We start from the raw sequence: 26,113 nt of genomic DNA on the forward strand, positions 1-26,113 counted from the left end.
TCGTCCTTGTCGTGACCTTTTTAGTCTGGCGCCCTCGCATTCCGCTTCACTACATACACAACTGGTCCTTTCGCCTCGCCGCTTACCACTCGTTCCGAGCTTCTCGACTTGACTAGCGTTCTGCTACACTACTTCCATCAACCTCCTCATTCTCACCTTGTAGGCCTCCGCCTGTCGTGTTCTTGTTCGCATCACACACCCTGTTCCTCCGCCACTTCCCCAGTCTTTCGACGACTCTCTCCCTCTTCCTCCCCCCCCCCAAATATTGGTTGTTTCAAGGACGATCCTGATCTGTCCCTTTCAGCTTCATTATTCATAATGCCTACACCACTTCCCTCGAGTTTTGCTTCGGCTGCCGCAGGCAACGCCCAGGATCCCAATCGAAGAGGGGATGGGAGCACCGGTGGAGAATGGTAGGCCCTTTTTTATGCTGTCTTGTCCGCCGAAACCTTTGACTCCAGTTCCACTTGCATGGACTCAACCCGTGTCTCTCCTGCCAGTAATGGACAGTCGTCGTCGATGATCGGCTATTTCGTGACAACAAAGGCTAATTGAACATGCTCCGACAGGTCGCGATCCCGCATGAACGGAGCTACGCAGACATTCCGTCGCCCCTCAATGGCTACCAATCCTTCGCACTCACGGGATAGTAGTCAAATGGCGTCTGCCTCGACCCCGACATCCTCTGGGGCCTATATCCCTCCTCACTTGAGCTCAAATTCCCTCTCTAGTGTACAACGCAACGGGGACGCTCGATACTCGAAAGAGCAACTCCTAGAAATGTACAAGGCACAGCGGGAATCCGGCTTTTTGGGTAAGCATGTGGAGGATTATTTTGTCGCTGACTGGGATCCTCATACTGTCTCAACTCCCACGAATGGGGCGTGGGGCAAGCGGGATGACCACAAGACCTCTGCAGGCCCTGAAGTGTGCTGGGATCATGGTGGTCAGGCTGAGCCCTTAGGCCTTACCGATATGTCAGACGGAGAAAAAGAGGTCTGTCTCCGCGTTGTGCGGGCTTCTACGCACATTTTCCGATTTCAAGTGCATGAGTTGCATTGGCTAACACTGGCCTCGAATAGTTGTTCTCTGCTTCGGTCAACTCTCCCCTGAAGCCACCACCTGCCAACGCTGCGAAGGAGAATCCAGCTACTGGTACTACGGGCCGGAAGTCGTCGATCTCGTACACCCAAGGCCATGCAAACAATTACCATACCGCTTCTCCAAGTGCGCCGCGCCCTCCAGCCCGCCGCCGAGAGACTGGCGATTCTGTCGGCAACCCAATGTCACCTACCGGGTCGAATACTCGATTCTTCCGTGACGACGCTAATACCTCAACCCCTCCCCCTGCCCTTCTCCGCCGTAAGACGGATTACCGCGAAACAAACGCCAAGGATGATAAACCAAAGGATGCTAGCCAGGAAACTGCTTCACCTTTTGGTAGTTTGAAGCGAAGCTCCACGAATCCCCTGAACCCAAGTCTCAGCGGACCCGGCTCACCCTGGGGCACTGCCTCACAGAACGCCAATTTCTCACCCATGGGAGCTTTTGGCGCATTCTCCATCAACTCGGCCGCTGCTCACACGCCTACTGCGGAAAAGAAAGCTGGGTTTGGCAGTCTCCGTGGGGAGAGTAGATTCAAGGATTTGCTCTCCAAGGACAGCACGGACGATTCAGCAAGTCCTGCCAGAGAAAAGCCTCCTGTCAACCTCGAGCGACTCGCTGAGGAAGGCAGTGACAAGCGATCCCAGTCGCCGTGGGGGGATGCTGTGAAAACGCGGTTGAATCGAAGTGAAACAAATCCCTTCGATGAACCCCGTAGCGGTAGCGCTGCTCTTGGTGGATCTCAGGACATCGAGGCTCCGTCCCAGGCCGATCTTGGATTCGGGGCTTTTGGTATGACTTCAAGCATACCCGGTTTCCGGGAGTTAATGCAGAGCCAGGAGAATTCGCGGAACCCAACGCCAAGTCTCCTCCAAGGGCATGAGCCCACCAGCCCGACGAACACCAACCCGTATCAAAGCCCCCACGGTGATCGCGTGGCTGCTGAGGCAGACGATGTTGATACAGATGGTTCGGATATTCAGCACCCCCAGCATCCTGGTCTCAGCGGACTTCGAGATTCATCCAATCCATTTGGATCGATGCGACGCGTCGGCTCGGGCATGGATCTTCCTTCGATTGATCGTAGTCAGAACTCCAGTGTAAACGCGAATCGAAATTTCCCCGGACTTGCTGGACTGGGCGGTCTATCAGGCCTGGGAGGCTCGTCGGGTTGGCCCTCTAGCGATGCTATCGGCACTCCAACTCGTGATCGTTCAGCATTCGTTGGCGGTTTTGGCGATCCCATCTTCGGCTCTATGGGCGGTTTGCAATCTCCGAGTCTAGCCACACTCGGAGGCGGCGGCCTATTCAGCCCACACGCTGGTCTGTCGGGGACAACAAGTATCGGTCGGTCAAGCAAATTGGGCGCACTTTTCTCCGGAATGGGGGAAGAGCAAACTCGCTCAGAATCAGTGGGTCTGGAACAAAGTGACGCTCATCTTCTTGAGAGGGGCGGTCAGGCCAACAAGCCTGGCTCGAATTCTGCGTCCCAGACCCCGGTATCTGCGGTCGGCTCTATTCCTGCAAACATCGCTCATGATCCAAACCAGGCTCCAACCCCCGGTGGCTCCCTCTCTGCGGCTCAGCAGCGAACCATGGTCATGCCGGATCGGATGCGCTGGATCTATCGGGATCCGCAGGGTAACATTCAGGGCCCGTGGACCGGTCTAGAAATGCACGATTGGTTCAAGGCTGGATTCTTCAGCCCCGATTTGCAGATCAAGAAGTTGGAGGATGGCGAGTTCGAGCCACTGGCTCAGCTGGTCCGTCGCATTGGCAACTCTCGCGAACCCTTCCTCGTGCCCCAAATTGGCATTCCTCACGGGCCTGAGCCTGCTGCTGGACAGTGGCAGAATCCCGCCCAAGGATCCGCGCAACCTCCTTTCCCCGGCAGCTTCCCCAGCTTTGGCACCACACTCACAGCAGAACAGCAAAATGCATTGGAACGGCGAAAGCAAGAGGAACAGTACCTCATGGCCCGCCAAAAGGAGCATCTTGCTCAGCAGCAAGCCATCCTGAAGCAGATGCAAGTTCCAGGTGCCCCTCCCACTATGCAGCCCCAACTGCAGCACCAATCTAGTGCCCATAGCTTGCACAGTCAGCCCAGCTTCGGTAGCATTACTTCCCCAGCTGCCTACCAGCCGTCACCGATCCAGGCACCCCTTCAAGGCCAGCAGCAATCCCAGGGCATGCCCGGCTTCTTTGACGCTCCTGCTTCACTTCGACAGGGAGGATTGCCCAACGTCCTGCCTGGCATGCTTGGAACCGAACTCGGTGGCCAGGATCAGCTTCCGGCCCTCTTTGATCGTCTCAATGTTGGCCGTCAGGATCCTTTCGCCTTTGCACCTGCCGGCTCATTCTCTGCCCGCCAACCCGACAGCTTCCTTCACTCTCAACAGGTAGCATCTATGCTCCAAGATCGCGCTCAACTGCAGCAGGAGCAGGCTGACTTTGACAAGGCCAACCATGCTATGGATCCCTTTGACCAAGAGGCGCGTGAGGAACGATTGCGTCAATTTCATGCATTGAGGGCCCAGGAAGTGGAATTGGGTATGCGCACTGCCGAGGGACTCCCTACTCACCCAGCTGCTATGACTGAACATGAGAGGGAGACTATGGAGGCCGAAGCTGCCGATAACGAGGAGCTCGGAGCTTCAGAATCCGTTCTGACCCTGTCAGAACAAGTCCATAAAGCCGCTTCCGCTCAGCGTCAGCAGCAGCAGGAGGAAGAGCAGCATCAACAGCAGCAGCAGCAGCAACAGCAACAACAACAGCAGCAAACAACTCACGAGTCTGCCTGGGCCAAGATTGACAATGCTATGCCCCAGCCTTTCCCGCCCCCTCCCTCTGCCTCGCCTTTGCCTGCTCCCGCAGCTCAGCGCAATCGTCAGAATGTTGCTGAGTCTCTTGCTGCTGGCTCTCGCTCCCAGACTCAGACCCCTGTCGATGCTGCACCTACCTCTGTCGCTCCCTGGGCCAAGGACACTCATGAGGTGCCCAAGGGTCCCTCTCTGAAGGAGATCCAAGAGGCTGAAGCTCGAACCGCCGCTCAGCGCGAAGAGGTCGCTGCGGCCGCTCGTCGTGCTCAGCTCCTCGCGGAGCAAGAGCGCCTCAGCCAGGCTCAGGCTCAGGTCGTTCCTGGCCTTCCCTCGTCCGCGAATTGGGCAAGTGCTGGTTCCCCTGCTACTCCATCCTCTGCCGGCTCCCCCTGGAACACCAAGACTCAACCTGTACAAACTACTGCCGCAGCTAAGAAGACTCTTGCGCAGATTCAGAAGGAAGAGGAGGCTCGGAAGGCGCGACTGGCTTCGGCTGCGGCGGCTGCCGCCGCGACGGCCACTCCAAGCCCTCCTGCGTCTGCGGCAAAGCGTTACGCCGACCTGGCCAGCAAAGTCCCCGCTTCGGCCACTGCTGGCTCTGCCCTCGCTCCTGGAGTTTCCGGAGCTTGGACTACTGTCGGTGCTGGTGGCAAGGCAAAGGGCCCCCCTGCCGCACCTTTGGGCCCTCGCTCTACCAGCGGCAACGTGCCCACCGCTTCTGTGGTGGCCAAGCCTCGCCCTACTGTGACTACACGAACCACCGTTGGAAGCGTTCCTCAGGCGAACCCCAACCGTGCCATGGAGGAGTTCACCAAGTGGGCGAAGCTGGCCCTGGGTAAGGGTCTGAACAGCAACATCAATGTTGACGACTTTGTTCAACAGCTCCTATTCTTGCCTGCGGAGACTGAGATTATCTCCGATTCTGTGTATGCGAACTCCCAGACCATGGACGGCCGTCGCTTCGCGGACGAGTTCATTCGCCGTCGCAAGCTCGCAGACAAGGGTATTGTCGAGCCTGTTTCTCCCAGTCTCGCAGAGCAGAAGAGCGGTGGTGGCTGGTCTGAGGTTGCTAAGAAGGGATCTGCGGCTAGTACTGCGGCTTCTCAGCAACGCGAGGAAGAGACCCCCAATGCTGCGTTCAAAGTTGTTGCTCCTCGCAAGAAGGGCAAGCGGTAAACGCTTGCAGACTCTCAAGCTCTTGCACGAGAAAGATTCGATTGGCCCACCTTGTCCCGGGGTCTTGTTTGATTAAAAGCGCATCTATCTCTTGATTGTGTTGTCATTGGCGGTCCAACTTTTGTTCCAAGCAAGCGATACGGCCATACTACTTGAGTCGTCTTTTGCGACCTGTATGAAGCTAGTTGTACCAACATATCTAACCTATTGTTCAATCAAACTTATCATGTGCGTGTACAATCTCCATTATCTGTTATGGAGGAAGTTCTTTCTCTTCGCTCAAATTCGTAAGCAGATTATACTGTCTGCTCAAAAAATCACGTCCCCGCGTGAATCTTTATTAGCGAGGTGTAACATTTAGATCAAATCAGATGTTTGTCCGCTAGCGGGCACGATACGGAAACAGTCCTGTATCTGTCGAAGGTTGGGTCGGCGCCAGTACTCCTGAAGACCTCCCCAGTTACATTGTATGATACGGAATACTTTTGTTGTCAAATCTTAGACATGTCTTTCGCATTTTGTCTATGATATAATTCTACCTGTATTCAAGGTCTCCATGTGCTTTCTGAGAGTCTTGCGGATCTATCCCGTTTAGTTGCGGTTGTTCTTGGCCTTGAGGGTGGTGAAAGGCACCATCCAGCTATCCCACATGGGACCGTTGCCGTCGTGGTTGGGAACGTTAGGGAGGCCCCAGTTTTGCTCGATTGTGGTGAGCTGGGTGAAGTCTGGACAACGAATGAGCAAGTAGGTCAAGGGATCACTGTGCACGATATCCCGTGCAGAGGTAAATCAGCGGTGATACATACGGTTGTAGAATTTCTTATCGACGCAGCCAGTGCAGCTCAGCGTGTCTTTACCAAGCAGCACAGTGTAGACGTCATTAGAGGTGCCGTACGAGTCGGGGGAGTAGATATCTGAAGCCGTGAGCATGCTGCGGTTCAGGTTTGAGGATGGAGGCTTCTTTCTTACCGTTCTCATCGAAGGTCACCATGATAAGAGTGTTCTTCATGAATTGCTCATTGTCCTTCATGGTGTTGATGATATATTTGAGGTCGGTCTCGGTGTAAGTGACGTTGGTGTCGTGAGCGTCATTGTTCAGGGTGGGAGTGTAGTACATGTACTGGGGAGCATGCCTGCCCTTGGCAACGTCCGCAGCAAAGTGCTCTTCGGCATTGACAATGTTTTGGCAACGAGCAGTATTCTCACGGATGTTGTCAAATGACATGAAGGGGTTATGTTTGCTGTCATGGACGTGATCAATAAATGGCTCTTCTGCGATATGACTTTCTGTTCAGGGCGAAGCGATGTACTTACCGGACATAGCCGGAGGTCTTGTTCTGGTGCATGGGATTACACGCGCCACCGTCCAGTGGGTAGTAGCCCTCCATGTAGGCCTTCCAGGAGATACCCGCGGGCTCGAGGATATCGATCAGGTTGCCCTGGGTGCTGTTGTGATCGGCATCATCGTACACTCCTGCCGCAGTGGTGGAAGAGATCATGGTGATGTAGTTTGGCTGAGATGGGTGTGTGGTTCCTGAGTAACTCAGTTCGTGTTAGTCCCCCGACGAAAAAGAGAAAACCCCGGGGATGGTTCGAACACAGCTGTATTTTACCTTGATAGCCATCCAGCAACACGCCCTCGTCGGCCAGCTGGCGGTAGTAAGGATCCGCCAGTGCCGTAGCCTTGTTGGTGTTCTCCATCACGATGACCACAAAACCTGGAGCGAAAATCATGAGTATCTCCAGTCATGAACACCGACTCGATACCTTGTACTCACGGTCAAACCACTTTCCAGAGGGACCACATGCCAGGGGCACGGCCGAGGCGGAGGCAACGAGCCCAGAAAGGGCGAGGCTTTGCGCAAACTTCATTATGACAATATAGAGAATAGTCGGTTACGAAAGGCAACTGATGGAAAGTAGATCGGGATGTGCTTTGATTTCCCGGGAAGTCGTTCTCGGGGCATCGCTGGCTTTTGAATACTAGAGGTGGAGTCCCGCATACGAAGGTCAAGCACCATATGGCTTTTCGTCGTGTCAGAGTCCCCGAATCAATCGCCGGTCAATGAGTCTCAAAGTCTTAGATGGTCCTCGGGCACTCAGAGCCGCTTCGAGTGAGCAGGCTAGAGATCTCCCATAGCCCACGTGGTAGATGTCCGTTGTCCATGAAGGTAACCAAATGCGACAAGGTTAACTCTTCAGGCTTATCTTCGCAGTCATAGTGGATGCAGTGGCTTCAGCAGGCAAATCAGGATGCGCACGGGCGCTGATCTCATGAGGCGAGCCACTGCGTACAGTGACATTGACCCGCCCCGAGCCTCCGAAAATTAGGGTGCAGTAAGCTTTTACCACTGCACTGGGCCTTCACGGGGAGTCAGGAACATCGTATTCTTGAGTCTTAGGGGAGGGATCCTTCGATAACCCTTTGTCTTCATGTCGAGGATGCATCTCTTTCATATCGGGCTCATGAGTCCAACATCCTGCAGTCACGGGCCCGAGACTCTGGGAGATGTTCACCAAGTTATCAAATTTTGGACAGGTACATTGTACATGAGGATTGCATAATGGTCGGGCTCTGTCGCCGTCGCTCGAGATTCGAGGACTAGCATTTTCATACTCGCGCTTTGCGACTGGCGGACCTGTGAAAGTTTATTTGTTGTGGTTCAAAGCGTAGGTTCTGACAGTCCGCAAAATTGCCATCAGTGAAGTGGGTCTTCGTTCCTCTGAACCAGAATGAAGTCTTTAGATGGTGGAGACTGAGGATCGGAGTCTACAGAACCCTCTGCACGTGGGCTGGAAGACTGGATCGGCGTGACTTGCTGTCTTTCTTCAAATTAGCCTTGACGTTGAATACAGCCCAAGGAGCATGTTAAGATGTTTGCTTTGTCGCGATGATTACCTAAATGTTCAATTCCACCCCGGGGCACGCTTTTGAACGGAATTATCTCCTAGTTTCTGGTTGTATGTTTCATGCGACAGACCTCACACATGTCTCTACTCTCTTGTGTGCTGAAGACGACACTAATTTCTGTCGGTCAAGCTTTTGAGAGATTCTGGGAGAACCAGTCCAAGTCACTGAGAGATTGTTATAGTGTTGCATCTATATGGCACTGAGTAGCCCCTTCAGTTTGTGCGTGTTGACTCGTCAAGCTTTGTGCTCTGATACTGGCTGCGTCTGCTGGTCCAGTGGCATCGTTACGCTTCATATCTTTCGTGCCTCCATCCTATAAGTTTAGAGCCATGAGGCTTGGCACCAAGCTGAGCTCTTTCGTTTGGATTCGTAGGCAGAGAATTTCATGGAGGCGTTCAAGGGGGATAATGTCAACAGAAAGTTGGAGACCACCAAGAACTTGGGAAGACCATTGCATAAAAATCTGACTGTGGGTCAGATGATCTACTGGGCGTTCTTCGAGCAACCACGTGTGATCACGAGGTCAGCCCATTCTATCAAATTTGTTCTTTCACTTGTTACCTCCCTTCGCCGAACTTTGACAACGCTAAATCGTTCGTCTAACTATGAGATTCTTGTTGAATACCCTTGTCGAGTCTCTCGCATGAGGTACACCCTGGCCCAGCTCATCTGAGTTCAATCTGCCTGAATGTCGGGATGTAATTCGCCAATTCGGCCTTTACGGAGCACTAGGCGTTAGCAGATGAAGGCTTCTTGCCAATCAAGGATGTTTCGCCAACAGCCATCTCATCACCCTTGCCGTCTGTTGAACACAGGCGCGCAATATTTCCTCACTTGGCAGCAAGCTTGAATCTTCATTGCACGGAGCGCAGGTCTTTACTAGCAGGAAATAATTTAGTCATTTCAGCCAGACGTACAAGGCCCGAGACGCTCTTACGAAAATTTTGAAGATCTTGGTAAAATCAAGGTCGCAGCGCAAATCACGGTCTGATCATCCTATCTGGCCGAAGAATGAGAAGAAGCCAATTGTGAAAGAATGGCTGGAGCAAAGATCGTCTCAGAGTGGTCCACCGAGAGATAGTAGTGTAGGAGACCGGCAGACGTCAACATGCGTACAACATCACACCAAGCAACCAATACATTTCTCGCGGTTGGCTCGATTCCACTCGGTCTCTATGTAACAGCGAGCGCGAAATCAGATCCCACAGAAATGACCAGGTTAGTTCATCCGCTGGGCCTGGAAGCTCGCATTCCCCCTGAATCTAACCCATATTGACCGAGTCGGTAAAGGCGCTCAATTGGCTTGCATTGTACTCGTGCGTTCTGGCCGAGATTCGCAGTATTTGTGAACGCTCACAGTCCGATTTGATGGGAGTCAAAATAGCACGGCCGTGTTTGACGCAAGGAGCTCAATGAGTACGTTGCTCTCTTATCATGCGTCAGACCGGTGGAAAGTACGATCGCAGCTCCCAGCAGTGCGTATCGAAGGCAAATGGAATGTCCTCTCTTTCGCTTACATGGGCCGGGACGGGGGCCCAGGCTCCGAGAGATCTTCCGCTTCGCCGATTGATTATTCAACAAGCCTAACGTGTAGATCGGACTGACTCGCCACGTCCACCACGACCCACGTCTGTGCCCCGACCTGCCACACACCCCCGGGATAGTCGGCGTGCCTGCATACAGACAAAACCTACAGAGACCAGGGATTCACTCGGCCAGGATCAGACGCTGGGTGTTAGTTCATGTTGCAATCCGAAAATGATGTGCTGGTGGCTGCGCCAGCGCCAGCGGCCGCAACGGTACCCCGCAAGAGAGGCCGGCCACGAACCCTGACGGACGATCAACAGATACCAGAAGTGGGTACACGCTGAAGACGGGGGCCGATGATGCAATTGCGGACACTGACAGGACGCCGCGCAAATATAGAGACGACGAAAGCAGCTTCGTCTCGCTCAACAGGCATATCGAAAGAGAAAGGAGACGACGATCAACAACCTCCAGTCGCGCGTTCACGAACTCGAATCAGGTATTGAGGCGCTCGGCAAATCGTTCCTCTCTTTCAGCAATTTGCTCCTCGATGCCCAAGTTCTCCATGAGAACCCGCAGATCGCCGCAGCTCTCCAAGAGATCACCAAGCAATGTGTCTCGCTGGCCCAGGTGGACCAGGATCCGCCCGACTCGGAGGCTTCCGTTGTACGATCCGACACAACATCCACGTCGCCATCGCGGGAGCCGAGAGAGAATCTGCAGATCATAAGCACAGGCTCAGGGTCCCATGTCTCACAGTGTGACATATCAACATTCAACACTATCTACCAGCCGTCTGAAGTACACCAGGAATTGTCGACGTTCCAAAACTTGCCGCTCACACCACCTTGTCCACCAGAGACTGTTCTCCCTTTCGGTCTAGTCCTGACATCTCCGAACATAAGCCACCAAATGCCTCATTTCGTGTCTGATAGCTACTCGACGAGCGTGGCGGGCGGAGCCATCCTCGAGGGGGGCTTCTTGGACACTTGCGCAGCGTCTAGTTCAACGGTGCTGTCAGAACGCCTACCGACTATTGACTCATGCGGCTGGGAATGAGCCACTAGTTCAAGCTATTTTTGGAAAGCCGCTGACCAACTTTGAGCGCAATACCTTGATCTCGGAGTTCTTCGCAGCTACGCAAGACCACTTCGGCGATATTGTCGAGTTCAAGTCACGAGTCTTCAGCGTTGACCATCGCTGGCGCAATGACTGCTCACCGAGTCTGGAAGCAACGTCGTCTGGTATGTGGCAAAAGGTTCAGGAAAAGGGCATCGATGAATGGATCGATGCGAATGAAATACAAAGGTTCTTGCAAGAGAGAGGTGTCCGTACCCAGGACATCAGTCATTCTGCTTCGACCATGCCTCCTCACGGTGGTCAATATCATTACGCCCTGCAGCTCAATATCTCAAGGTTTGTTGATTGTAAGTTATCTGCGCAAGTGTTCACTCGACACTGGTCTTTTGTTGGCTGCGTTTGACCGTTTCATGCCTAACATCTGGATTCCAGTTCTGTGCCATCTTGGCGCCAACTGTCTCGGTCGCGGACCGATATTCCAAAGAAGCAACGTAGAGCGGGCGCTCCAAATGACAATTAGTGAGCTTCCGTGGGGAGCCGATGCTGGAGGTAATTCATGACCTGGACAACTTCCCTCCTTACTGCTACACGATCACCCATTTCTTGAGGCAATGTGCGAATGCACTGGATCGCCAGGTTCGCTCGGAGGACTGTCCAATTTTACAGTCTTCGCAGCTCATGTCCATGGAAGGGCGATGAACACCAACCGACACAACGTCACCGCCCCGGACAAGGCTTGGTTCTATTGAAGCGTTGCATCTCTGTTGGAAGGTGATACTCAACGCGTACCCATATGATGATAGCAAAGTTACAGCATGCTGCGTCTCTGAGCCTCAGATTCTCAATTTTCGGGTTGCCCCCCGTAAATGTCAGTGATGGCGGCCAGCACTTGAAGGAAATTCTGGACAACGACCAAGCAAAAGGGAGATTCCCCGGGAACTCATCGACTGCAGACATGCTTTCTCAAATGCTCACCTTTGCGGCGAGTGCCCTTGCGAACTTGGGGTAAAAGGATCAATTTGTCAGTACCTTGGCGGTTAAAGCATATATGGGCCTATTACAACTTCTTGATGTTCTCTCGGCGTCTTCGCGAGAAGAGCTTCCAAAATTTGTATCTCCAATCACTGAATTTTGTCAAGATCAATTCACTTAGCCGGATAGGCTGGGCTCGCACCCAACTCATACTCTTCTGTTGAGCCTCAGTACCCCACGTGGCACTTCTCACATTCGACAAACCCTACTCTTTTGTTGAAGGTTAATGAACGTAGTTTATCGTCCACAGCAAACTGGAGCCAACGGGCTTGCACGTTGAAGCCTGACGGACGGTCCGCTTAACGTCGGCTTTTGTCTACTGACAGAATCCAAATCTGATATACTAGTACGATCCTGCTACCTCTTCGATAGAATTTACGCTGCGGAAACAGTAGAAACCCACGCAAGTATTGCACTGGCCCGCCGCAAATGACTCAGAGTGACAGAGATGACGGAGATTGAAGCTCGATAAGACGGGATTTGCATCAGAAAGCGGCATCGAAGCCGGTAGATCCTAGGCAGACGCCAAAGTGGATACCAACGTGGAGGCGCTCAATCTACCTAGTCCTCCAAGCTTACTAGAGCTGCTGTGTTATGATTCAGCACCACGGAGGAGGTAGTATCTCACGCCCGCTTGGGCGTGCGCATGCATCCGCGGTTGTATATCAGTGGATCTTCAACCAGGAAGAGGTACATAATTGACCCCATTTAGTTAGTTGCGGGGACGAGAGTGAGTCAAGTTGTCAACCACCGAGTTGGGCGGATATCTGTGTTCCAGGCTCCAGACCAACATCCTGTATACCATTGCCTGCATTCGGTAAACAGTACACAGTTACACCCTTCAATAGATAGTATCGAGTCATAGACACAAAGATTGTAGGATTTTGATAAACCTTGAAGCAGGGCGCACTAGTGTCAAATATCGACATGTAAGCGCTTATAACTTATTGAATCATAACTGACTCGTAATTGCTACCGGACTGGCCCCCACGAATCCACGCGCCAGACGATACAAGGCGTCGACCTTCCCGAGCGCCCTAGACTCTTGGACCTACATTATATAGGTCATAACCAGCACCGCTTACTTCTTCTCAAAGCTGGTTCTCACATTGTCGCTCTTGAAGTTAGAAAGGTTTTCTTCGATTCGGATCAAGACTTCACAGCCCTCGACGCCCAGTCTGTTGCCCTTCTCTCACTCACTCCGTCCAGCAAAATGGACTCTGAACGAACCGCCTTTGGCAAGCCAATGCTGAAGCATTGGCTCTTTGACCCGGCTTATAAATGTTTGAACCATGTTATGTGAAGCGACTGACTTTGGCAAGCTCAGTTCTCCAAAGTGCCGGACTTCGAGCTAAGCTTGCTTCACAATGCCAGGTTCATACGGCGCTCATCCAGCGCCCGTTCGTGACGTTCAGCGTAGTATCCTCGACCAGGCGGATCGGCGGCCTGACCCTTATCTTAGGATGGAGCACTATGAACTGCTCGAGGACGCCCGTCATGCAGTGGCCCAGCTTCTGAATGCTCCCACGGATGAGTGCGTCTTTGTCAAGAACGCGACCACTGGAGTCGCTACCGTGTTTTACAATTTGAACTTCCAGCCTGGTGATTCGGCGATTATATTTGAGACGGTGTATGGCGCTGTGGAGAAAGGGCTCGTCTCATTGCAGGAACGTTCTTCCCTGCAGACTCGCAAAGTTCGCTTCGAATACCCTATTCCTGAGCAGGAGCTTCTGGCTCGGTTCCGCGAAGTGATTCAACAGACACGGGACGAGGGCTTGAAAGTTCGCGCGGCTGTGTTCGACACGATCGTGAGCAATCCGGGCGTGCGATTCCCATTCGAGAAGCTCACGGTCATTTGTCGGGAAGAAGGGATTTTGAGCGTGATTGACGGTGCTCATGGCATCGGACAAATTCCGCTTGACATGCGCGAGTTGCGTCCGGACTTTTTCGTCTCCAATTGCCACAAGTAAGTCAGTCCTCTGTATAGTCAAAATTCAAAACCTCCAACGCGCCTATCTGGACCGACTGCAGTTGAGAACTTTGCGGGATGGCAGAACACTGACCGTCGCCAATGTCGCAATTCTGTTCAGATGGCTATACACTCCCCGTTCAGCCGCCGTTCTTTACGTCCCCAAGAGCAATCAGCACTTGATCCGAACGACATTGCCGACTTCATGGGGCTTCATACCAGTAGTCGATCCATCCGAAGCCACCATCTCTGCCTCGCCACATCCAGGTCTAGACAAGCCAAAGACCGCTTTCGAAGAGCTTTTCCAATTTGTAGCTACCAGTGACGACTCGGCCTATCTATGTGTCCCTGCCGCAGTCAAGTTTCGCCGCGACGTCTGCGGCGGCGAAGAAGCCGTCCATGAGTACTGTATCAAGCTCGCCCATGAAGCCGCTGATGCCGTGGCTTCCATTCTCGGCACAAAGGTCATGCAAGAGCCGGGTTTGAAGCCCGGGGAGATCAGTAATATGCGAAATTGTGCCATGGCGACGGTGAGCCTGCCCGTTGGCGTCTCTGATAATGGCTCCACTGAGGATGGTGCTCTTGTGACACTCGCACCCGAGGAGGCTGTTCGAGCCTCGGTATGGATGACATCCACCCTGCTGACGAAGTTCAACACTTATGTCCCGATCTTCCGCCATGGCCCGTGGTTGTGGACGCGACTCAGTGCGCAGATCTACCTGGAGAAGGGCGACTTTCAGTGGCTGGCAGGTGTGCTTCAGGAATTGTGTGATCGAGTGGCTCGGAAGGAGTTCTGAGGGTCATAGAAGGAGCGAAGAAACTCAATGCAACCAGAAGCGCAGGCTGGGGATGACGGACCTCAAATTTCATTGAACCAACGCGATGGAAGGCGCCGTGGCTGAGGGGTCAGGATCCCTACCACCTACCCATAACAAGTGAGTAATGCTCGATTTCAAGATCTTCTTGATCCGGGAACCGGTCTCTTTCATATCGAAATTTTCAAGTTTAGATCCTCTTTGGGCGTGTTGCGAACCGCTAATTTGTACTTGAGATGAAATGATCGAAGCGGGATACTCGTGTTATTGAGAGCTTCCATGTGATGCGGGTGTGACATTTCACGTCAGTTTATCAGCTTTATACTTCACTTACAGTCTTCTTCATCTAATCATATGTTTTCAGAATGCCGCGCACTTTCAGGTAAAGGTGGACGGAGGAGCCAACAGGCATGTATGGGTCAAGGTAGAGCCACAATGTGAGACATTTCAAGAACCGAAACGAGAGATCCCGATGGGGAAACGATGCCTAACTATGACCATATGGAGAGAGGTGTCGATTGTGATGTATTGTATGAGAGCGTATGTACAAAATCAAGTGGCTCGTCGCTCGAATTTCGAGGACGTCAAACGATGGTTGATTCTAACGAAAGCACTGTAGTATCGCGTGTAGTCGATGATCGCTTTCGGCATCTCAGCTATTGCCGCCACCACTGAGCCGGTTCCAGACCCAGCCCGTGATTCCGCCCGAACCCGTGTTAGCCTCACTCTGGCTTTCCTGTGGAACACCAGGCTGTTCCGTCTCCGGTGCTGGGGCGGCATGTGTGTGTGCAGACGTTGATGACTGAGTGCCATCCGTGGCTTGATTGTTGGGGAAAGACGAGAAGGAGGAACGCTGAGGCGGTATTTGTTGCGAGCTTTGTACAGGACTGTCCGGAATCACAAATGGGTCTTCTTGTGTACCTTGCGCGGAGTTCGTCCTACATGCATGTGTGATTAGTTATATCGACGCCCAGCGAGTCGTTTGCATGGAACAACGGGGACAGGATCTCAAGTCTCGACGTACGTATTGGGCGAACCAATGCTCCTTCGGCAATGTGGGCAGGTGTTGTGTTGGCTCAGCCAAATTTTGATACAATCAAAATGAAACCAATGATCACAAGGAAGAACCGTCACTTCGGTATTCAATTCCACTGACTCCATGCAGATAGAACAGTCTGCCTTTCCGTCTGTCCCTACCATTTCAGGAGTCACTTTCTTCTTTGGTAATGAATTTATGACTGACTCCGGGGCTGGCGGCGGACCGTTGCCTTGCTGAGCATGGTCAATCAGTTGCGATATGACTCGATCCAGTTCCTCTTGCGAATAAACCGCGTCTCCACTGCGCTGTACATTCATCAAAGCGGAAAGCATTGCAAAGGGACTAAGTCGAGATGCGTCCCCTGCTGCTTGGCCTGCCGCGTTCTGCTGCATGGGAATATCTCCCTGGATGATATTAAATAGGCTGTAACGTGAAACATTACCTACAGTTAGCCATTCCATTGCCATGCTTCCCGGGGTGCTATACACCGGAGGATGAAGCAGCCTCAATCACTTACTCGGCTATACTCTGTAAGCGTATCGTGACAGGAGTCATACCCGGGCCGTTGAACGGCTGACCTTCGTGCGGCCCACCAGTGTCGCCCTGTACGTCAGACGGATCGCGGATTCCAGTTTCTTGCCCTTGTAACCCGGCCATATGAGCTTGAGGAGGAGGCATAGCCATTCCGGGACTTTGCTGGGCCTGTCGACCATTGTGCATACCGGTGAGACCTTGGAAAAGAGTCTCAAGATTCTGCATGACCATCGGAAGCATTGGGTTTGGCTGAGCACCTTGCTGGGATGGGATGCCACCACCGATCATGGTGGTGCTGAAAGAGAAGCGACCATCGGGGGAACGATATGACTGAAACGAAACCCCTGGTATCCCTGACCCGAGCTCTTCTTGTGCCCAGGGATTGTGGTCTGCCCAAGGATTGACCGGGGGAGAGCGTGGCTCAGCTTCTGCTTCGGGCTGTGGACTCTCTGGAGGAATTTCAATCTGCAAGAAACCGAAGACGAGTCAGAGGATATGCGAACCAGATTGCGAGAATCAACCAAGCTCGAGGACGGCATGCTACATACTATCTCTATGAAGTCGGAGTCGCAGTGTGGGCATGTCAGATGGCTCTCGGGCCCAGCACTATCCCCACGATTCAAAAGCCAGACTCCGCCGCAGGCATGACACATGCCGCGATCGCCGCTGTCGGCCATGTTGTCGACACACTTTGAAGAGCTCACAGGTGGCCTTTCAATCTGGTCACTGCAAGATCGTTGACTCTTCGGTCATCGGTACGTCTGAACTAGGATCAAGGGCCCCGATGGATACAAAATCGTGACAGGTCCACGTAAGACCGTTGGATTAGGAGGTGGCAGGCGCGGAGTCACGGGTCGATCTTATCAGGCGCGGGGGAGGCTTGAAACAAAGCCTTCGGATGCTCAGAGTCAATTTCAGGTTACTCCCGCGGCAGAAGGATCTCGAAATGACCTAGAAGCGGACGAGTCAAAGATTTCGGGGTCTAAGAATTAGCAAAGCTTAATAATGAAGCTTGTTGCGCCCCAGATGGAATTGGAGTGAGGGTCAAGCGGATGGATTTGATACGAAATCAGAGCTCCACCTTCGTGGTGCGATGACGTCGGTATTGGTGGCCACCCGATTCCGGCATTAAAATTGTGCCAGATAGGGCAAGAGGGAGCCTCATATACAACGCTTACTATGATTCATCTCAAAGGACAACAGTATTATCTCTTACCCTATAATCATGAATATCAAGCATCTCTTCCTGTTCTCCCATCATTTCATCGTGACTTCCAATTGAGTGCTTGATCATTTGAAGCAATGATCTCCTGCCCATCCCTATCACAATCGAGCTTGAGGTATGACACAACTGCTCAGAGATACCATTCGGATACATAATGAAACTCATATGCACAAAACGCTTCGGCTCACTCAAATTTGCGACGCTATGCTACAAAACCATTACTCAACCTCATCCGGCAGAACTATCTTTGTTGTTTAGTGCCTCTGTGAGTTAGAACGTACAGAAGAAGTCGTGGCAGGTAGAGCTAGGACAAACGATACAGATCGAGCTCTTTTAGTCATTTGAATCAGTAATGATACGTTCGAATTAATGACATATATATTTTCGAGGCGAGACCCCCGAGTTTCTCCGACAAACCAAAGACAATATGAACACGATAGGTAATGACTGGTATCCCATGAATACAAATATAAGACAAAGACGACAATTTCGAAAGTGCGTTGGAAGATTGGATCAGATTTTCGGAGAGAAGTGAAACTCGAATTCTTTATTCCATCTGCCACTTCCCTTCCTCACTCTCGTCCACCTAGTCGGATTTCACCACGGACAATCAATGTCCCTCGTGCTTGTCCGAGTTGCCAGGGTGATCGTCATGGTCTTTACCACCCATATTTGCGCGGGAGAAGCCGACCAGGTCGAAGAGGTTACCGTTGGTGGCATTGGTGTCATTGCGACCCAGAGAGCCGAGGCCAAAGTTCTGAATGGCACCGCGCAGGATACCATAGAGAGTGATATAAGTGTCATCAGTGGTGTTGGGGATGATGCCAGAACCGAATAAGATCGTGGCGATGTGGTTCTCATTGTTGGGAGACGAACCAGCGTCGTTCTCCCAGGTAGCCTCGTCGAAGGTGACGACAACCAGGGTGCCTTGGGCTTCCAACTCAGGAAGATACAGGTCCAGGAATGCGCTCAACCACTGACCGCCGGTATTGGGCTGGTTGAAGTAGTCGCTGTTGGACTCGGGGTCATGGGCGTTGTGAAGCATGTCAGGGACGTAGTATGAGTACTCGGGCAGAGTGTGCGACATGACGTGATCGGCGAATGTGTTGTTGGCGCCGTAGATCTTGCTGCAGCGCTCGTAGTTGCCGGTGTATGTACTGAAGAGTAAGGCCGGGACGTCGAGACGACGGTAGCTTTGAGATGCCCACTCAGGGTTGGTGCTGTCCATGGGTCCGTTGGTGATGTAGTTGTTGCAATCATTGGGGCCGCGATGGGTAGCGATGGAGTTATACCACTCGACGTATGTGCCGTAGGAGATATTGCTGGCATCAAGAAGGTCGTAGATACTGGACACGTTGACGTTGTAGAAGTCCTCATGAGCCATGCCGAAGTAATCACCAGCCACGATAGCAGCGTAGTTGGGCAGAGATGGATGGGTGATTGCGTAGCTACGGGTCAAGAGCTTGCCCCGTGTAGCAAGCATCTTCCAGTAGGGCTGACCCATGGTCCAGTCGTAGACCTCATTTTCGAAGACGATGTGAAGGATCTTCTTGAACTTGGATCCGCCACAGGCCTCGAAGAGCTTGGACTTATTGATCTGCTTGGGGTGGCCCTCGCTGACCTGGAAGTAAGGGTACTTGCCAGTCAATCCATCCGGGATGAAATAACCATCCTTGGTGTCATAGCCGGTGAAGTTGGTTCCGATGACCGTGTTATTGTTCACCGACCAGTAGTAGTAGCCGCCATACGTCTTAGGGTCAAAGGGAGGCTTGTAGGAGAGGGTATAATTGGCCACAGCTGGTTCGTTGCTCTTGAAGACGTTACCACCGATGAAAGGGACGTCATGATCATACAGAACGTTCTGAGCAGTGGCTACGGAGGCAAATGCCAGAGCAGAAATGGTCTTGGTGACAGCGTTCATCTTTGATAGCCTCGGGGCCGCCGCGGACAAATTCAAAGCGAGATGGGATTGAGCTCTGAGGAAATACTTCTCCGAGGATACTCGAGCATTGCTCTCTTATATACCCTCGCTTGTTGGAAGACTCTCTGGAAAAGCAATGTTTCTCTTCCCCATTCGTGGTACAAGTAGGTGGACTACCACGCAGCTAAACATTGGGGATCAGCGGGATCATGACAAGCCTCTGACATCTTCTGTAATAGGGCTCGGGGTCCAGCTTCCTCGACGCCAGTACCCGAATCAGGGGATGTCGACCTCGAGAGTCATTTCGAGAGACGCACGTGGGCGAAGATCACTTGGTGGCTCCGCAACACTTGGCTGATGGCTAAGCTCCCCAGCCAAGCTTTTGGGCTGTCGATGTCAAGAATCAAGGGTCCGAGTTCGGGTGGATCATCCACACAGAGACTCCCGTGCCTGAGTCAGGGTCTCTCAAGTCTCGACTGAGCAAGGCCTCTTGTGAATGTTCCGAGAAGACCGTGGAGCGCCGTACAGGCAGAGTATCTGAGTGGGGATGAAATTGGATTTTGTACCTCGGACTGGATCTGATGGTGATGGTGGATTGGCCAGTGTAATATCGGCAATCAACTTGGAGATGACAATTGCCTTCGGACTTACACCGTCGCCCTGGCGGATATCAGCACGAGATCGGCCATGTGCCTAAGGAAAGCTTCTGAAAGAGCCCATGTTCATAGTTCTTCCGAGCTGAGAAAGATCGCCTCTCATTGATCTCAGACATTGGGGGTCTGTACTCGCTATAGCAGCTCATTTCAGCACACATGATCTTCTCAACCCTTTGCGTGGTAGAGTACTCCGGTCGACATAGTCTCCAGCGTTGGTGCCAGCATCAAACTTTTACCGATTCGTCGCTGATCATTGAACGAATTTGGTCTAAGCTTCAGAGAACATCGTAATGGCCCGAGTCCAAAGACGGCACGTCCAAGATGGATGGAGATTACTTCGGACTTGATACCCCAATTCCGTAAGGATCGAGCCGAAAAAAAGATGTGGGACACGCCACAAGGTAGGTAATTGTCACTGCTAGTTACTCGGTCGTACTGATGGGTTTCATATCTCCGAGGAATGACATGGGTGAAATTCCAGTGTAAATAACTCGGAATCCTCAAGAGGAGTATCTGGTTCAAGGGGATATCAAAATCTCTTGAATGTCTCTCCATCCACCATTGACTACCCGGGTGCTTTTGAATTGGCGGACTTTGGATCTGAAAGGTCGAAAAGTCTAGGGTACACGTCTCTGAGGTGCGACGTCGCAACATTCATAGGTACTATCAAGTCGACCTCCGTTTCCTTCTTCTTTCTCAGCATCACACCAAAGCTTTTATTGTATTTGGCTCTGGCCGTGTAGGCCCAAAGGATACAGGCTACATCTTATTAAACATGCACCACAGAAATAATCAAGAACAAGGGAAATAATGGGGTAAATTTATGTACTCAAAGCTAAGACCAAAACACAACGCCGTCAAATATGCCCAAGTCGCCCAGAGATAGAAGATCAACGCGTACACCCAGAGGGATGGAACATCACACCAACTAGAAGACGGGATGGCTCGTTGGCGTCGGATACCACAAGGCAAGCCCAACCAAGGCTGCTGCGGAACCATCACCTTTTCTGCGCACTATCGATAACGTTCTCCAAGCTCATCGTCTGCGAGCGCCTTTCATAATCAGGCTACCCACGACACCTGCCGCCACGGCGAGGCCTCCTACAATGGCGATACCCATCAGACCTTCCTTGGCCACCTTGTCGTCGATGAGAGAGCCCAGGCTCGCCGCTTGCAGGTTGGCGGGCTCCTTTTCCAACAGTAGATCGTTGTATCGACGCGCTTCACCATAGTTTCCTAGCTTGTAGTTGCCCAGGGCAAGATAGTAAAGGCATTCTCGTCGGCGCTCGGGCGCACCGCGGAAGATCTCGGAGAGGAGGCGGACACCTTCCTGCTGGTCGGTTCTCGTATTTGACTTGATCAGGCCCTGTTGACGAAGAATGTCCGCAAAGCACGGAAGCGCAAGATCAGCATCTTCTGTATATCGTATGCGGTCTCATTTCAAGCTCATTCAAGCTCCTGCGGGGGTCGTGGTGATGGTCATACCCATGCGTAATTGAATTTTGTTTGGATTCCGACGTAGTCGCCTTCCTTCTCATATTGTGCGCGAAGGACTTGTAACTCAGCAGGCTTTAGCGGGCTAGACAGGAGTAGAAGCATCAGTCTCAGGGCTCAAGAATCGTTCCACCATGACTTTTGGCAGTGGGGATTGTACTGACCTTTCCGCATCTGCAGCATCTTTGTGGCGCGAGCAAGTCAGCTACGAGCATTCATGACAAGCAAAAGGAGTCAATCACACGTACAAGGAAGATTCGACATGATCACGATATTCACAAAGACCAGACAGCGTACGACGTGTCCTGACTTAAGAAATTTGACACAAATGTACAAGTGCTGAACCAGCGAGGCAGCAGAAGATCAAGAGCCAATCGTGCGTCAAGGGCAGACGTCACATGCGGAGAGAGTTCAGGATGTGTGGCGGTGCAGTCATCCGCTGTGGCGGTTGCGGCAGCAACAATCAAAACAACTAGTCCCTCCCGTCTCGACGCCGACTGTCGCAATCTGGGACACCAAAAGGCAAAAGATCTTGAAAGATTCGCAGATCAGGACTCAACCCGACAAAATGCTGCTTGATGAGGATCCTGCCACGGTAAGTAACTCACATCGGTTATGGCAAGTTCGTTACTAATGACTCTGTTAGTTGATCCACCATACTATTGGCAACTTCAACATTCAGCCAGACCGACAGGCAGTCTCGCGCATCAATGACTCGCTCGCCACACTCCAGCAATCGCGAGATCTACGGATTCGAGAAGCCGAGGCGTCTCTGCGAAAGCTCGCCAGGCACCTGCATTCCCTGAGCACCCAACACGAGGAAGCCACCGCAGTCCACGATTCAAGCAAACATGCCGCTGAAATCGTAGAGTTGGATACGAAAAAATTTCGCATTGCCAAAGCTGCAACCGAGCTAGAGATTGAGAGCGAGCGGTTGGAGAGTGAACTTGAAGTGCTCAAGGAGAGGCTGGCCGATCTCGAGTCACAAGGCCTTGAGGGTGACGAGACAACCCGCCGCGAGCGGGAGGCAGACGATGCGACGATGTAAGCTGTTTTGATGGTGCAGTGATGTTCTTACGACTGGTCTTTTCTAACGTCACATTCTGCCAGATTACGACTGAAGATTTTCCGATCGCTCGGAATTGATATCGAGCCAGACGAAGCGGGCAATTTCAGCCGCGCCGTGATTCGGAACAGCCGTAAGGGCGACGTGCACGTGGTGAACATTGATCCCAAATTCTCACGTTTCTTTTACTCGAATTACTTTTGGTCAACAATGCAAGGATGAGGATTCTTGGGGGGTTATTCTTGTGAGGAGTCTTGAAGGTGTCTAATTGTCGTTCATTGGGGTTTGGGGGGGGGATCTTTTTTTGTTTCGCCATTTTCGCTATACCCCCATTGTGTTCTTTTTCTTTTTGTTCCAAGTTGATCATCAAATGGAAGTTCCATCAAGCATTTTCCTTCTCCGATAGGTGCTTTGAATCCAGTTCTTTGCGCAGAGATTGTAGAATTCTCGTCCGGTCAGCGGCTGATACAAAGTGGTCTGCTTGCAGTTCTGGCATCGCGTCTGGGAAGATCTTCTCAACACTATCCAACAACGCGTCCTTCTTTATTGACGGGTCAACAGTCCATGATTGAAGCCACTGGTGTTCCTGCTCAAGTAAGCGCTTCTCTACGCAATCCATGTCTGGAATGTCTTTGCCATTCCAGGTCAAAGCGATCTCCCTCGTTCGGCCTGTTTCCGTGGCATTGCCATATTGCGTTTCCACCCCCAAGGCTCCTAGGCCAAGCTGTTCGGCACGCGCATTCCAAAGCACTTGTTTCAGCGTACCATCCAGCTCAAGCATCATCCAAAAGAGCGGAAATTGACTTCGTGCTAGCGCATCTCGCACTCCCTTGGTGGCTTCGCGAGGGCTCATCAGTATCCCCACAGTTTGATCTGTGCGCCAGCCGACAGGGGCCTGTCGTAAAGCCCCCTCTAGCTCACGGACAATATTTGGTCCCAGCTTCGTTTTGAGAGCTTTGCATTGAGTCAAAACACGGAGCGCACGTTGTCCCTCTCGTTCAGGCAGATGCCATGTCCCGACTAAGTCTATTCCGGCGTCATCTCGGCCACCAATCCGATGTAGTGCGAAAGCGTATTTTCGCAGACTTTGGAGCACCGAGTACTCGTAGTGAGTACCGACGTAGACGGTACTTGTGGAGGGTAGACCTGTCCGCTCAGCGTAGGAAAGAAACGATTGGAGGTCGTCGTGTTGCCGGGAGGACGGCGACGGTGGAGAGGGAAGTTTGAAAATCCGTCGTGTGAACGGTGTCAAGTTATAGGTCGACCTCGATACCGAGAATTGGCGGTCATATTGCCATGGTACATGAGTTCGCTTGGCCACGTTACCATAGAGGCTGAAGCAGCTCTTTGGAAGACGTAACCGGCGCATGGAGTGTGAATGACGAGGGTGCAATCATCTCCTCACCGCATTGTTGCGGAGATTTAGAGTGTTGTCTCCGCATTTCTGTCGCGCGGCTTCTTCGCCGCCACCGCCGGAGAAAGTTCATTTATCTTCATTCAAACTTCATCTCGCGCTGGTCGCATCACATCCACTTTGCGCCTCCTATACCCTCTCAATCATGGCAGACATTCTTACTCAGCTGCAAACATGTCTTGATCAGGTAAGTATAGCTCGATTCTCATTCTCGAGAGCGACAGCTAATTCGGTGGCTCACGGACATAGCTCGCAACTCAATTCTATGCCACTCTTGGCTATCTCAATACCTACCATGATAACTCTCCCGCCACGCCTCCTCCGGGCATATCAAATGCCGCGCCTGCTCTAGCAAAGATGTCCAAGAACACCACCTCCCCTCCTGTGCCAGCATCCATCGCAGCCTCGGCGGGAGCCGGCGCAGCAGCAGGCGCAGCTCAATCGCCTGTGCCGCCACCCACGCAGCAGCCAGGCGCAGAACCAGGAGCAGCTGAAATCGAAGAGACCAACATTTTGCCTAGACCAGACTCTCCCCTTACATTTGCGGCGCGACAGCGGGAGTTGGCTCGCGATCTCATCATCAAAGAACAGCAGATTGAGTATTTGATCTCGGTATTGCCAGGGATTGGTGCTTCTGAGAGGGAGCAAGAGGCAAGAATCCGGGAATTGGAAGTACAGCTGCGTGAGGTGGAGAAGGAGCGTGCTGCTAAAGCTACAGAATTGATGCAGTTGAGGAGCAGATTGGAAGATGTTCTAGGTGCTGTTTCTACAGGACTATACGGCGACCGGCAGCTGTGATCATCGGACCCAAGGTCTGCTGTCTCTGCGCTACTTTTTTTCAGTCCTGCCTTCATGAAAGCTTCTTACTTGGGCTTCTGATACCCAATAATACCTCGATTCTGCGTGAGAAGCCGCGCATTCTACTCCATAAATTGACGGCTGCGAATTGGTGTTGATCGTGACCTGTCTCGCTACATAATATAGTCTGATCCGCTTCGTCTCATCCGCTTCGACCAGTTGACACTTTTTCGAAACAAGAACTCCATTCAGCATTCGTCGGCATTCATGGTGACATGCGTAGAAAACGAAGGCCCTCGTCAAGGTACTACCACCGGTAATACCTTGTCCAGCACATCATCCACAATATCGGCAGGATTCGGTCCAGTGTAATGCTTGCACCAAAGGCGTTTGTAGCCAGAAACACAGAAATGGCCATAATGCTTGCAGCAGTCGTTGTCACGGTTTCTTGCATCTTTGCAGATGTCCCTCCAGTCTCTGTCTCGCGTCCATTCAACCAGAGTGCGGCCATCGACTGTAATGCCGATGGGGTCCTTCGTCGTGCCACACATGGGCCACGAGCCTTCCCAAGTACAGTCTCTTCCAAGGTTGTAAAATTCACAGGCCAGTGCTGGAGCGAGCGATGCCGCTGCTGCTGCGAGAGTTTGGAACTTCATGTTGTAACTTTGGATGGCGTTTATCAACGCAAATGGTGTTTGGATGTTATCAACAATAGGGGATATTGGAACTTGAGAGGAATGAGAGAGACTTTGTCAAATCCGAGCGGACGGGTGCCCTTTATTAGATGAGATGGGTCGTTCTGAAAGTTGCATGTTATCCATTTATTTAAAAAGGGTCTGGGAACCTCATCACGAGTTGCTGTACTACTTAACAGTGTCGGATTGTCCGGGATCGGTCGTCACTATGTGAGACTTAAAGCGGCGAGCTGGTCAGCGTATATCCTTGCACTGCTATCAGCCTCGGGTACTCGGCTAGAACTCGATGCGAATCTTTAGCTGGTCGATGACTTCTGACGATGTAACCTGAAAATCCATTTGCCTGGAGCTGAGTGTCCAAGCTCGACATGAGCTCTGTAAGATAAACTGGATCAAAATTGCCCCGCGAGCTCACGCCAGGAATCTCTGCGGCTTCTATGCCAAGTCTAGATATCTGAGTGTCTGTGGTCATGTCAGAGCGGTCAGCTGGTTGTAAACTTGATTGACATGCATGGTATATCCCTAAGAATGAAGAACAGGGAGATCTCGGGTTGAGGTGTTTGTTCTACCAAAATATTACGAGCAACTGACTCTCTATCTCTATCTCTTTCTTTCCACAGGACAGCACAAATGTAAGGAGGCCTCGTAGTGCTTGTGGCCAAATGAATTAAATCACTCCTAGAGGCAAACGGCACCTCACTTGTATAGCATGCAAGGAAAATTGTTTAAATCCAGAAAAGTGTGTGTCAGCGCCTGAAACAAAAACAGATTCAAAAATACTGTTCCCGGGGGTATCAAATCAGCAGAACCTGCAAAATGGAAGAAATAAATCAGAAAC

General features: G+C 52.0%; 10 protein-coding genes across 10 annotated transcripts; 5 read left to right on the forward strand and 5 right to left on the reverse strand.

Annotated features, from left to right (window-relative positions):
* Positions 1-318: 318 nt before the first annotated feature.
* Positions 319-5,099, forward strand: N7539_001128 (GYF domain-containing protein; the record flags this gene model as incomplete). Its single annotated transcript, XM_056930732.1, has 3 exons — positions 319-413; positions 570-996; positions 1,083-5,099. The coding sequence occupies 3 exons, from the start codon at positions 319-321 to the stop codon at positions 5,097-5,099; spliced, it is 4,539 nt and encodes a 1,512-aa protein (XP_056795025.1).
* Positions 5,100-5,690: 591 nt separating this feature from the next.
* Positions 5,691-6,971, reverse strand: N7539_001129 (uncharacterized protein; the record flags this gene model as incomplete). The annotated part of the gene is made up of 6 exons (XM_056930733.1): positions 5,691-5,824; positions 5,906-6,013; positions 6,069-6,340; positions 6,414-6,633; positions 6,713-6,817; positions 6,878-6,971. The coding sequence occupies 6 exons, from the start codon at positions 6,969-6,971 to the stop codon at positions 5,691-5,693; spliced, it is 933 nt and encodes a 310-aa protein (XP_056795026.1).
* Positions 6,972-9,752: 2,781 nt separating this feature from the next.
* Positions 9,753-11,366, forward strand: N7539_001130 (bZIP transcription factor; the record flags this gene model as incomplete). Its single annotated transcript, XM_056930734.1, has 5 exons — positions 9,753-9,866; positions 9,937-10,540; positions 10,605-10,964; positions 11,050-11,166; positions 11,284-11,366. 5 exons carry the CDS (start codon positions 9,753-9,755, stop codon positions 11,364-11,366), a joined length of 1,278 nt encoding a protein of 425 aa, XP_056795027.1.
* A 1,496-nt stretch (positions 11,367-12,862) lies between these two features.
* N7539_001131 (putative aminotransferase family protein (LolT)) lies at positions 12,863-14,415 on the forward strand (the record flags this gene model as incomplete). The annotated part of the gene is made up of 3 exons (XM_056930735.1): positions 12,863-12,932; positions 13,024-13,615; positions 13,740-14,415. 3 exons carry the CDS (start codon positions 12,863-12,865, stop codon positions 14,413-14,415), a joined length of 1,338 nt encoding a protein of 445 aa, XP_056795028.1.
* Positions 14,416-15,085: 670 nt separating this feature from the next.
* N7539_001132 (putative RING finger domain protein) lies at positions 15,086-16,683 on the reverse strand (the record flags this gene model as incomplete). The annotated part of the gene is made up of 4 exons (XM_056930736.1): positions 15,086-15,371; positions 15,458-15,895; positions 15,990-16,471; positions 16,555-16,683. The coding sequence occupies 4 exons, from the start codon at positions 16,681-16,683 to the stop codon at positions 15,086-15,088; spliced, it is 1,335 nt and encodes a 444-aa protein (XP_056795029.1).
* Positions 16,684-17,841: 1,158 nt separating this feature from the next.
* N7539_001133 (uncharacterized protein) lies at positions 17,842-19,152 on the reverse strand (the record flags this gene model as incomplete). Its single annotated transcript, XM_056930737.1, has 1 exon — positions 17,842-19,152. One exon carries the CDS (start codon positions 19,150-19,152, stop codon positions 17,842-17,844), a length of 1,311 nt encoding a protein of 436 aa, XP_056795030.1.
* A 1,692-nt stretch (positions 19,153-20,844) lies between these two features.
* On the reverse strand, positions 20,845-21,566 carry N7539_001134 (mitochondrial fission 1 protein; the record flags this gene model as incomplete). The annotated part of the gene is made up of 4 exons (XM_056930738.1): positions 20,845-21,174; positions 21,294-21,387; positions 21,467-21,485; positions 21,551-21,566. 4 exons carry the CDS (start codon positions 21,564-21,566, stop codon positions 20,845-20,847), a joined length of 459 nt encoding a protein of 152 aa, XP_056795031.1.
* A 304-nt stretch (positions 21,567-21,870) lies between these two features.
* N7539_001135 (kinetochore Spc24 family protein) lies at positions 21,871-22,590 on the forward strand (the record flags this gene model as incomplete). The annotated part of the gene is made up of 3 exons (XM_056930739.1): positions 21,871-21,897; positions 21,949-22,346; positions 22,413-22,590. 3 exons carry the CDS (start codon positions 21,871-21,873, stop codon positions 22,588-22,590), a joined length of 603 nt encoding a protein of 200 aa, XP_056795032.1.
* A 160-nt stretch (positions 22,591-22,750) lies between these two features.
* N7539_001136 (uncharacterized protein) lies at positions 22,751-23,737 on the reverse strand (the record flags this gene model as incomplete). The annotated part of the gene is made up of 1 exon (XM_056930740.1): positions 22,751-23,737. The coding sequence occupies one exon, from the start codon at positions 23,735-23,737 to the stop codon at positions 22,751-22,753; it is 987 nt and encodes a 328-aa protein (XP_056795033.1).
* A 190-nt stretch (positions 23,738-23,927) lies between these two features.
* N7539_001137 (med21 domain-containing protein) lies at positions 23,928-24,580 on the forward strand (the record flags this gene model as incomplete). The annotated part of the gene is made up of 2 exons (XM_056930741.1): positions 23,928-23,969; positions 24,032-24,580. The coding sequence occupies 2 exons, from the start codon at positions 23,928-23,930 to the stop codon at positions 24,578-24,580; spliced, it is 591 nt and encodes a 196-aa protein (XP_056795034.1).
* Between the last annotated feature and the right edge of the window lie 1,533 nt (positions 24,581-26,113).

Source organism: Penicillium diatomitis (assembly GCF_028827545.1).
Source record: "Penicillium diatomitis strain IBT 30728 chromosome Unknown utg000001l_segment0_segment0, whole genome shotgun sequence".
Classification (NCBI taxonomy): Eukaryota; Fungi; Ascomycota; class Eurotiomycetes; order Eurotiales; family Aspergillaceae; genus Penicillium; species Penicillium diatomitis.